General features: G+C 39.7%; 1 protein-coding gene across 1 annotated transcript in view; it reads right to left on the reverse strand.

Annotated features, from left to right (window-relative positions):
- Positions 1-12,367, reverse strand: part of ISM1 (isthmin 1) — a 32,115-nt gene extending 19,748 nt beyond the window's left edge. The window contains exon 1 of the mRNA XM_015822438.1: positions 12,245-12,367. Coding sequence (XP_015677924.1) covers positions 12,245-12,367 — 123 coding nt within the window. The remainder of the gene's footprint in view (positions 1-12,244) is intronic.
- Between the last annotated feature and the right edge of the window lie 299 nt (positions 12,368-12,666).

Genomic DNA, 12,666 nt, shown 5'->3' on the forward strand with positions numbered 1-12,666 from the left:
TGTCCTGCAATTTCTTCTTTTCTCATGTAACCCAAAAGTTGTTACAATCATTATTTCTCAGAAGACAGCTTTGCTTCTCCCATCACAAAATGGGGAATGATAGTTATTTTTCCCTTTTATTCCCCTTAATTTGAAGGACAGAACAAATGTGGTAAAGGAAAAATGGAAGGGTTAGCGTTTTTTGTGCCCTCCCATTGCCCCACTAGAGTGCTGGTTAGTTCTGTTGGAGAATGAATACAGCAAGGAGGAGATGTACATATGATGCAAAATGACGCAGAGTTTCAGCAGCTGTTTGGATATATCCTTAGAACAAGCCTCCCCAACTTAAACGTGCTTCCGATGTGCCAGCTTTCATGAGAGCTGCTACTGCAACACAAGAGAAGGTTTTTGGGACAGCTGTTCCAAAATAATTAGTATTACTAGGAACATGCTGAATAGAGATAATAACACAGCAACAAACAAAATATTTTTTAAAAAATCAGCTGTTGCAATCTTAAGAAATCCTGATAGGAACAAATTGTAGCATGTTACTTAAATTTTCTGACATTGATGCCTTAATTCTTGAAGAGATACAAGAAACCTTTTTACTCCCTATACCAGGATTCTTTAAGTGAACTTCCAGGTGATTTAACTCTACTGTCCCAAATACTCAGGCTTCAAGCATTTCCTGATCAATATACTTCTGATCTTAAAGCACTTATCCCACAATGTTATATGTTGCACACAGTTTCATTATCCTTTGTTTTTTTTCAACCTGATGGGCATATTCTATTTATATTTTTCCAGCACAATATTATAATAAAATATAGTAAGAGAGTTCAAAGGCAGAAGATGTTCAGCTGCTTTATATATCATCGGGCCCCTTACCAAGGCACAAGATGGAAACTTCATGTGCACAGGCATGCAGAGAAACACACACACACACACACACACACACAGGATGCTGGATTTTATAATGAACAGTTTGCATTGGGCCCAAAAACATTGGGAGCATCCCAGTTGCTATGCAAGTGAATCACATAGTTCATAATTACCTGCCCTGGTGAATAGTCTGGCTGTATCATTTTGAACTAATTGAAGATTCCAAACAGTTTTGAAAGACAGACCTGCATACAGAACGTTACAACAGCTAAAATGGGATATAGCTAAGGCAAAGGATATCACGCATTCCTATTCACTTAATTTCTGATTTGGCCATTTCTCTGTGCATGTATTCTCAATTTCAGGTTCAGGCTGATGCCCACGCTGCAAACCTGCCTATTGCGAAGGAAGCATAAGCTCATTTCAACACAGGTAGCATTCCTATCATCTGATCTGTGGTTTCAATAACATGAATTCAGTTTTCTGTTGTTTCTCTTACATAAATTCAGCTTTCCGTGCCTTCCTCCAGTCCCTTACTAGACTCTGTTTACAGCTTGATTAGCTCCCAGGGGAGTGAGATGAAAGGAAGAGCTTTCATCTCAAAATATTGGTGCCATTGAACCCAGCAGTGCCTGCAGCGGTTTCATAAGCGTGATGAATACTATGAGGGACTTTGTAAAAATTCAAAAGGGTGCCGTATTGCACCAGTGGTTATTGTGCCAGACTTCAGAAGCACCCACTTCTGAAATTATCCATCTATGATAACTGTAAAATGGAATTAGATAATATATCTCTGGCCACGACTTCTTTTTCTTTTTCAATTGTTGCATAATACCTAGGTAATATCTCATAAATACTTAATATTTAGACCCTACTCTAAATACCTGAAAGAAAGTAGTCCAGAGCACATATCAACGTACCCTCTTTAAATGCATGTAGTAGATTGTTTTAAGGAAGTTCAAACGCTGTCATGAAAACTGGCATGATTTCAATGTTTCAGTACCTTTTGGTAAAGTACAACTCACTGGCTTGGATCAGAAAAGAGCTAAGTTCTGTTTTAAAAAATGAACCAATAATTTTGATCCAATACGCCATTAATAGAGCAAGAAAAGGCAAGAGGCTAGAGGAGTAAGAGAACATTGCCTAGATCAGTGGTCCCCAGCGTTTTGGGCACCAGGGACTGGTTCCGTGGAGAGAGGTTTTTCCATGTACTGGAGGGTGCGTGGTTTTGTGTGTTGCTTGCATCCCGCAAATGGGGCTTTGCTTGTTTGTGCGGACCAGTTGCTGGCATGCCATGGCCCGGTTACTGCTCCACAGACCGGGGGTTAGGGACCCCTGGCCTAGATTGCTCAGGCCCTCAGATGTCCATAGTGTCAAGCACTGAAGCCTCTTGTCTTCTTGTTGCTGGATACCATTTTTTCTCTCTTTCCTTCAACCTTCCCACGTTATGGACTTTTCAGTACCACCCATGTCGCATTATAACTATTTATATTTATTCTATATTTAACAACATACTTTAAATAAGATTTTAGGCTTTAATAAGACTTTAGCCTTCCATTATAGCATTAAAATAACCCATTTTGTATACATATTACCAAATAAGATAAATGATATTCTTTGCAAGAGGCAGGAAAATCTTGTAATCCTTTCCTTCCCCAAACACACACAAAGGTAGCGGTACTGGTCTGAAAACAAATTCATTGTTGGGAATTATCTTCACTTGAACCAACAAAAATGATACCAAAAAGTGTGCATGCTTTCCAGTACTCTTTCTTAGGTTAGATGATACAAATAGCAGCTTTGGAAGAAGAAGCAATTAGGTCCCCAAATTAGGTCTGGTACTGTGACATGAACTCTGCAACAATATGAACATATCACAAGCCATGAGCCATGATAATACGAACAAGTAACAAGCCATGAGTCGCATTTATAATTTATATAATACATATATAAATATGCTTATTTTTTTCAACGCAAGAGCAGCAAGCCAAGTAAGGGAAAGGAATTAGATATACTCTCCCATTCCATTTATAATCCAAAAGCAGAATTCCAAACTAATGACAGAGACCAACAACATAATTGGCAATGTTCACTCATTTGGATCTGGGCTTCATAATTAAAAAAAAAATAGTGAACGAGAAGTTACTTGTTTGTAAAAAAAACTTGCTCAGGTCTGGTATCCTTCAGGTGTGTTGGGATTACAATTTCAAGAATTCCCAACCATCAGACAGAAGACTGGTTTATATATCTGCTTCGTTTCTAGCATCTTTGTATATAAATCTCTGTAACATTATTCTGTTCTTTGGGTGGAGGGGCTTTAATTTGGATTCCTACCCTGAGAAAAGGGTCAGGGGGCCTCAACAGCCCCTTATAATGTTTTGATTCTATGAACTTGGGAAGTTGCTGCCAGAAGAAAAAACATCTTATTGGACTGGTAAGCCAATATTTTAACACTGTGGATTTATAATGTGATTTGTTTCGTTTGAGTTTAAAATTATATATATTGGCCATTATAGTTTTTAAACCATTATCTAAGATTCATACGTTGATTGGGACATAATGGCTGTGAGTGCCATGACATTTCTTCTCTCAAATTGCCCAGAAACCAAATTAATTAATTACTTATTTGCTCCTGCATCCCTGCAAAGATCCAGCTCATGCCCATCCTGATATTATTCTGTAAGGGTGATCAAACTTTTGTTTACCTTGTTTAGATGGGTAGGTGTTAAAAGCTTGCTTTATTTTTATTTATTTTCTGGTTTAATGTTTCCATTGTGAGTTTGGTTTTGGTTTTTATAATTGTGATCGTTTTAAAACTACAGGTAATCCTCAATATACAATCCATTTAGCGACTGTTCAAAGTTACAATGGTACTGAAAAAAAGTAACTTGTGCCTGGCCCTGGTATGTACAACCATCACAACATCCTCATGGTTGCATGATCAAAATCTGGGCGCTTTGCAACCGGTCCGCACATATAATGCTTGTAGTGTTTTGGGTTCTTATGGTCATGATTTGTGACCCTCCCAGGGGGCTTCACACAAGCTAAGTCAATGGGGGAACCTAGATTCGCTTAATGATTGCACTATTCGCTTAACGACTGTGGAATAAAATCAGGTGTGACTCATTGAACAATTGCATCACTTCACAATGGATGTTCGGGTCCCAATTGTGTTTGCAAGCCAAGAATTACCTGCATGTTACCTGAAGATGAAGATGTTACCTAGGCTGGTAATGAAACGTTCGGAAACCAACCCACAAGCTCGGAGAACAAACCTTCGCCCTCATCCTATACCCGAGCTACAGATATTCACCACTATTGCTAAACTATTTGTGATTGTAAACTGCTGGGAATCACCTTGTTTCAGTGATATATTAGCACAGTACATACATCAATGCTACATACATACATACATACATACATACATACATACATACATACATACATACATACATACATATATTTCACTGTGTTTCTGAAGAATAAGTGGAAAGAAAAAAAGTTCAAGGACATACATGCACCAATGATACTGAATGCTTCAGCTTATGTGCATGAGGCCTGGTGTTGCCTAGTTTGGTAATGAAACATTTGCAAGAAAAAACCAAACTTAAGAGAGTGCCAAGAACCCCATCACCTTGCCATGGTTTTGTTTACATGTATTACTTGTTAACATAGTCAATTCTGTATAAACAAATATAGTTGTTATCATTATCTCCTTTATTAGTGTGAGTAGAATAAGGTGAATATATCAAGCAGGCGGTTTGGGGTGACACAAATGGCAGCATGTTATTGGTTATTTAGTTTGGGTAATGAAACGTCTGCAAAAACAAAACAAAAACAAAAAAAACACACAACCAAGCTCAGAGAGCACCAAGGACCCCTTTTTATAATGTATTTACTGTCAGGAAAGCTAAAGTGGTTAGATATCTAAATAAAAATTGATGTTATCAGAATTCATTCTGGACTTGGAACTTTCCTACTGTATCTCTATATTTGTGAAATGTTTTTTTTTAAAAAAACATTTCTTTTAAAAAAGAAAGAAAAAATATAGAAAGACTCCATATTACCTAATTCCTCTATGGTTAAAATATAGGCTTTAGGGTTTTGTTTTAAGAACTTCCAAAGAGAATATTTATCCGCCACTTACAGCAGAATGCATTTTTTTTCAGAATTCCAAAGTAAGTGTGTATGTGTATGCATGCCTACGTTACATTCAATAAAATTTATGCCAGTGCAAATTAAATCTGCCAGGTATTCCTTTTTTTAAAAAAAAAAGTTTGTTTGTTTGTTTAAATTGAATGGCCACTCACTCACAGTGACTCTTCCTTAATTAATGTTAATGGGATGAGACACTCAAGATTGTTGGCTATTGGTGCAACTGTGAGAATTTCAGATGGCACCTGAACTAGGTCAAAATTGATATTTACCACCCTAGTTTATTACTAAGGGTCAGAATCTAGTTTTAGAACCAAGATATATAACTTGTTCAAAAATACCCTTTAAATACAGTATATTTCAGCTGACTAATTCTAGCACTAAGTTCATCATAATGCATAAGAACTGGATAAATTCAACACTTAAACAGTACTGCCTGAAGAAAAGATACTGACTTAGGATAGCAGAAAACTCAAGACTACTGTGAATCTGTTAATAAAAGCAGTTGAATAGTGATTGTGAAAAAATTAGAAGAGATATACAGCACTTGCAGGAACTTGTGGTTTTCCAGATTACAACTCCAAGTGTTTAGCCAAGATGGTTAATAATAGGAATATTGGCATAGGTCAGTGATGCCGAACCTTTTAGAGATCGAGTGCCCAAAAACCGCCCCCGCTCCACCCCGCCCCCCCACCCGCCTGCAGGGCCACCCACCACCTCAATGTCCCACTGCAGATCGCCCAGGTGGCCCAGCAGCACCATGGCAGTCATGCTTTCCACCCACACCCCACAGCATCATCTGCATGCAATGGGGCGTGACGGCGGAGTCTTGTCCCCGCTGCCTGGCTGCCATGTCCTTGGCTGCACTGCTCCATGCAGGCCACGCTTGGGGGCGATTCTCCTCCGGGGGTGCTGCTGGTGAGGAGGGAGCCAAGGGGGGAGGCGGGGCTGGGGCGATGGCGCATGTGCCCACAGAGAGGACTCTGAGTGCCGCCTCTGGCACGCGTGCCATAGGTTCGCCACTACTGGCATAGGTATTCTCAGATAACCAGGGTGATAAAAAGTGATGACAATTTAGTGAATGAATTCCTCTTCTATAATAAACCATGAAGTATCTTAGAGGCAGAAACTTCACAATATCTTGAATACTTGAAGAATGCTAATTTTGTGTTTCTGATTTTTTTTTCTGTACCTTTCAATCAATTTTGACTCCTGGCAACTGCCTGGATAAGTTGCTGCATTTTTTTTGGCAAGCTTTTTCAGAAGTGGCTCCCTCTGAGGGCTGAGGGAGAGTGACTGGTCCAAGTTCAGACAGCACACTTTGTGATTCAGGCTGGATTAGAACTTGTAGCCTATTGTGTTTCTAGATTAGTGCCTTAACTGCTACACCAAAACGGCTCTCCTTTCCATCTTACTTCTAATAAAGTTAAAATACAGGAACTCTCTCTCACTCTGGCTGTGTGTGTGTGTGTGTGTGTGTGTGTATGTATGTATATATGTATGTATGTATGTATGTATATAAAATGTAGTTATTTACCATGCACTCATGCTATGCAAAAAGAGCTAGGTCAATGCTCTAAGCCTGCCCACAGAATTCTGCATTCGTATTTTATTAGACAGATAGCAACATAAACTATGATATCCGTTTTGGAAGGTCTGAGGAAAATAATAGATAGTAACATAATTACTGTCTCCTGAATTAAATAAACGAGTGCTGGTTTTTGAGCCTTTAGCCATTTTAGAACTCTGAATTTAAAACCTATCATTATTTGAATAAAATAATCACAAAGAATGGGGAGCATATAGTTAAAATGTATAGTCTCCACTTTAATTGACTAATTACTAATTGTACCATCAGTCATAACTGTATAACCTTTGAAGGTTGCTCGTTCCTGCAGGAAGATATTAGAATTGTGAAGCTATCACTGGAGCTTCTCCTTTAATTAGATATACTAAGAATTAGACAACCTTTTAATTTTATTTTAAGGTTTATTAAAGCCCAAACTGCTTCATTCAGATGCATCAACTCAAAAAAGGAAGGGAGAGCAAGGTCTGCCGTTTTTCCAAACTCTTGCTCCATGTTGAGTAACCCCTTCAAAAGGACTGCAAGATACATTCATTTCCCAATACTATGTAAATCAAATTGAATACCATCTCAGGTGGAACATTTGCCAGCCAGCTAAAACCATTACTCATTTGACTTACTGTCTGCAAGATCAAAAATGCTTCTTTCTACAGACATTTTTAAAGAAACATTCCAGATGAGCACACTGTTACGGCATGGAACAAGAAGGTAAAAGGAAAAATTTAAGAAAGAGTAAAATTCATTAGGGCAATATCTAAACAACTCAATTAACAATTTTTTTCAGAAATCATTTTATTTTGCACTGTAAAATATAGATTGAATACAGGTTACTGTATTTTTTGGGGGGGGCTAAACAACTTTGCCCTTACACTTCCATCTGTTTAACTGCTTATTGTGACATCCAATATATTTTTTTCCCCTTAATGTTTTCAAGTTTCGGCTTTTCCAAAATTCAGAGCTGTGAAATCAATTAAGTTAGGAAGCCTGTAACTCTGAATTGCTACACATGGCAGAATATATGAAATATATACACTGGATCAGATGTTCAAAGCTGTTTAAGGGCAGGAGGTCAATTTAATAGAAACTGTTATGAGAAAGTGGAGAGATTTCATGAAGTCAGAAATTTGTGTATACATCCTTGCGTTAAACAGAACCTGCCTAGCAATTCCTTCAGGAAGTAACTTTATTTGGACTTTTCATTAGCTCAGCTGCTTCTCTTTATTAAGAAAGGTAAATTCAGAAATATCCCAAATACCTCATTAAAACAATGCACAATCATCTTTAGTTCACTCTTTTATAAACATTCATAAATATAATAAATAAATAAATGCTATGCATCATAGGAAGAAAATTCTTAAATCAGGAATACTCGATGCTACACAATGGCAAGAAGTCCTTCAAATGGTTGTTGCTCAATATTCCCATCCCTGAAGTAAACACATCTTAAAAATCAATCATGGGGTAAAAGGAAATATTCTAGGCCGCTAAGAGGACAGAAAATTCTATTTCTGACTCAGAAGATCATACATAACGGAGCGGGTCCAGATTTTGCAAGAAGTAAATCTGATAAAGTCACTCCAAATACAGCAGGTGTTTCTCAGATTTTCTCCATAAATGTCCTTTCTTTATATAATATATGAAACAAATGCCTGGTCTGTTAAGAATATGACAAACTTTGTTCAATAGCCTAGTCTCCATAAAGAAAATTGCAGTAATTATATATATGTGTGTATTAAGAATTTCTCTTAAATCAATCAAAAATAAGATTTACTTTTAATTTTGTATGGGGTTTGTTTGATATTGTATTTTTCCACATGAGTTACTGAAATATGTTTTTGATTCTGGTGGATACAAATATATTTAATAATTAAAAACTTTCCAGCTGCTTTCTTCAATCTGCTTAAACAATTTGTTGGGAGTGGATTTTTACAGGTTTCTTTGCCTCTTATGGAAGCACCTGATTGGTAGATTCCCTTTCCTCTGCTCATCATCTTTTATATACAACAAAGAGTTTTGAAAAAGTGTCCTCCAATCTTGTTTCCTTTAGAATTTTGGGTTTACTAGTTTCACACACTCACCCATCATGGTCAGTGGTTTGAAATTATGGAAGCTTTCAACCAAGACACCTGGAAAGCCACAGCTTGAAAAACCCTGGCAATAAACCCTGGCAGTTCACACTCCTTGTACCTTATTTCTGTTATGGAAACACACTGTAAGATTATCTGGAACAAGCTAGGAAAAAAAGTAACTTATTCTCATTCATATTAATTTGCAGCCTTAAATTTGTCTATGTGTTTCACTAGCCAAAGATCTGTCGTAAATGTGCAGATAACATTTTCTGGCTACACAGTTTACTCAGGAGGAGAGACGTACTGTTGTACTGATGCACAGAAAAGGCACCCATACATTCCTTTTATATCATAAAAATTAAAACCTCCATGAAGGTCAGCAAGCTTGCCTTTGTGGCTTGAATTATGGTGGGCAACAGTAGCGTAGGAATTTCCTAAGTGTTGGGCTCCTTAAACTCAGTTTCCCAACATTTCAGTCACTATCACGGGCCTCTTACACATTTTATCCACCAATAATACCAATTATTTAGAGAACTTGATGCAGGATGCAACTTAAGTTGGATTGGTATAAGAATTCTTTGCATATACAAATGATCAATTCTATCAATCGTTGAATTGTTCAGTACGTCATGAGAAAACAATGCACGTCAAGGGAAGAAGTGGTTTGCAGACATGTAGCTGTATGCATAAGGGCATTCAATGGATGTCCTAATGCAGAGGTGCCCAACCTTTTGGGCACCAGGAACTGGTTCCATGGAGAAAGGTTTTTCCGCGGACCAGAGGGTGCGTGGTTTTGTGTGCTGCCTGCATCTTATGGATGGGGCTTTGCTTGTTTGTGTGGACCGGGTGCTGGCATGCTGTGGCCAGGTACTGGTCCACAGCCCAGGGGTTGGGGACCCGTCCTAATGAATGTGGGAAGATTGAGTAGATACCTGTCATATCCGTAAGTGTTCAGTGCTCTATGCATCCATGGGGGAATAGGTTTTAAAAAGTCAATTTAGTGATCCCACCTATATGACCAAAGCCTCATCCATTTTGTACATGCATCATCATCACACACACACACATATACAGGGCTCTACAGCAAACAGTTAACAGTCATAACTGTAGACTTTCTGATACCCTCGACCCTTTCCCACCCACAGATGCCACTGCTTGTTGCCCATATATCATCCATGGATGTTCCTGCAATGCTGCACTTTGCAGTCAGAGGCACAAAGATGTTCCAGAGTGCTTGACATTCTGACATATTTGCAACTCTTTCAAGAGTCATGTCTTTTCCCTTGATTGTGTAGCTGCCCTCTGAACTCCTGTATGCTCTGAAGTAGCTATTGGACTTTAAATCCAAACTGCTGAACAGCTCAAGAGATACTGAACAACTAAGAAGGAACTCATGTTCACTGCATAATGGATATTTTCTACCACTTTTGCTTTTCTTAATTTTATATTATAGCTAAACTTGGACACTGTTCATTTCTTGGCCATAAGTCAAAAACATAGAACTACTGCAATCTGAAATCTGGAAAAGCTCCTTTTCTCTTCTCAAATATATTTATAATGTCACCAGATTAAATGTGTGATTTTTGAATGTGTTCTAACTAGAACAAAGACTGATATCAACTATCCACCTGCTCTGTGCTTAGCAGAGATAACAAGGGTAAATGTCTATGAAAGAAAATAGAAAGTTATTTTGTCCAGGGATTGTGTCTTTGAGAGGAAGCTTTTCCTAACCAAGCACATTATCTGAAGTTAATTCCCTTCAGATTCTTAATCTGAAGTTAATTCCTTTCAGAAGAAATACTTTCGCAGCAAAAATGTATTCTTACTTAATATTTCTCCAAATATTTCTATGTGTAGAAGAGACCAGAGGATATTTGGGGTGGGCAGTGTAGGCATAGAATAAATATATATTATGTATAAAATGTATTGGCCGCCTATCTTGCCTCAGGATAACTCTGGGTGGCTTACAATCATAAAAAAATAAAAATAAATGATTGACTGGAACCACAATTCCCAGAATTCCAAACAGAAGGGGTCAAAACAGGTCCCCTTAGGAATTCTGTGACCTTTAACCCCAACAACTTGGAAGCTTTCAGAACACTAATGTAAACAAGGAAGCAAGTAAACAGTTAGACAAGTATAATATGGCATGATAGGACATCTAAATTTATGAGTCTCTTATTTGCCCAAACAACCCCCAATCACAACTTCAAACCAGGGTATATTCTTGATCCATAAATAGTAGCACAGCTAACCATAATAAATCATGACCTCACATTTGTGCATCATGCAAAGTTACGCCTGCCTGGTTTCCTTATTCTGATGGTACAAAGAATGGTGGAAATAATCTCCATGCTCGTTCGTGTCCTAACATAAATACTCTTTTTGGCTTATTGTTAAATGTGAATTTGGCCATTATTTCATTAGATCATTTGGTCTATACTGGATTACTAATGCCATTTACTCATAAAGTACGTAATTTGTTTACATTGCAATGAGTAAAAAGCATTAATCAAAAAGTGCTTTAAAAAATATACTGGGTCCTTTTCATTCATTCAGGGACGGGTTATGGGGCAGCAGGACAGGGAAAGAATTCACTTCAAGAAGACTAGGAAAGTTGTGAATACAGCCTTCAATGAGTGAAAGAAATCTCAGGCAAATAGGTTTTAAAATTAGGAAAATTTGAAGGCCACTCCATATGGGCCAACGGCATGTGAGAAGTGCCAATTCTCCACCCCAAGAAAGGTCCATATCCAGACTTTGAAAGGAGCGTGTGGAGGTCAGATACAGGACCAAGAAACAAAAGCTCTTTTGAGCATTCAACTGCAAGGGTGAACAAATTGAAACATACCTGACAAACTGATGTAAGAAAAGAGAAATATACAGGACAGAAAATTGGTAAGGTTTTCCTACACAGGGCTGGTGTAAGGTACAATCCTTAAGAATGGCAGTTTAATGGCACAAAAGAAGATGGGCAAGATTCTACAGGACTTCAACCTCAATTCTTTCCAACCTGCACAAACATTAGGGGGGGGGACCTTGCTTTCAATTCTTGGCAAATTCCAATTCAACAGAGCCGGTTAAGAGGTAACGGGAAAAACTCTACAGAGAGTTGGGTCTAGCTTCCAGATTTCCCAACACAGCCCTCCACGGTTGGGAATTCTGGCTGCTTAAGCCAGCGTTTCTCAACCTTGACCATTTTAAGGCATGTGGACTTCAACTCCCAGAATTCCACAGCCAGCAAGGCTGGCTGTGGAATTCTGGGAGTTGAAGTCCACATGCCTTAAAATGGTCAAGGTTGAGAAACACTGGCTTAAGCTGAGAAGTATCCTAAAGCGAGCCAGCCGCTCCAGGCGAGCTCGCTGGAGGAATTGTACGAAGTGGGTCAAAGGCGGCTGCCCTCGAAGGGCGCGCTTTACGAATGCTTTCGCCAGCTGGACGCCCTGAGGGGTTTTTTTTTTTTTTGCCGTTGGCGGGATGGCTCCAAGGGAAATGAAGGACCCGGGTGGGGGGGGGGGAAAGGAAGCTCAAGAGCCCGCGCCTTTTGCAGCCCAGCCTCGCTCCGCGCTCTCACCTGCTGACGCTGGCTGTGGTTGCCCGGCGGCGCTTCGGGATCGCTGCTTCGCAGCACCGTGATGTGCAAGGTAAGCAGGAGGAGCCCCAGCAGCAGCAGCAGCTCGGCCGCTAGACGCACCATCCTCCTGCAGAGGACGGCTTTAGGGCTCCGCGGCGGCGGCGGCGGCGGCAATTGAGCAGCAGGAGGAAGAGGAGGAAGAACAGCAGGAGCAGCCGCCGCCGCCGCCGCCGGCCCAGCCGCTAAGGAGTCGAGAGCAGGAGTTCCTGCGCCAGGAGCGCCGCTCTCGGGATCGACTGGGCCAGCAGGAGAGGAAGCGTTGTTGCAGGCAGCGCCGCCGCCGCCGCCGCGCCGCCACCGCCACCACCACGGCGGAGCCACTTCGGGATGGGAGGAGGTCTCCGAGACGGCGGCGGCGGAGG

Source organism: Protobothrops mucrosquamatus, unplaced genomic scaffold (assembly GCF_001527695.2).
Source record: "Protobothrops mucrosquamatus isolate PMUCROS unplaced genomic scaffold, P.Mucros_1.0 scaffold_174, whole genome shotgun sequence".
NCBI classification, from domain to species: Eukaryota; Metazoa; Chordata; class Lepidosauria; order Squamata; family Viperidae; genus Protobothrops; species Protobothrops mucrosquamatus.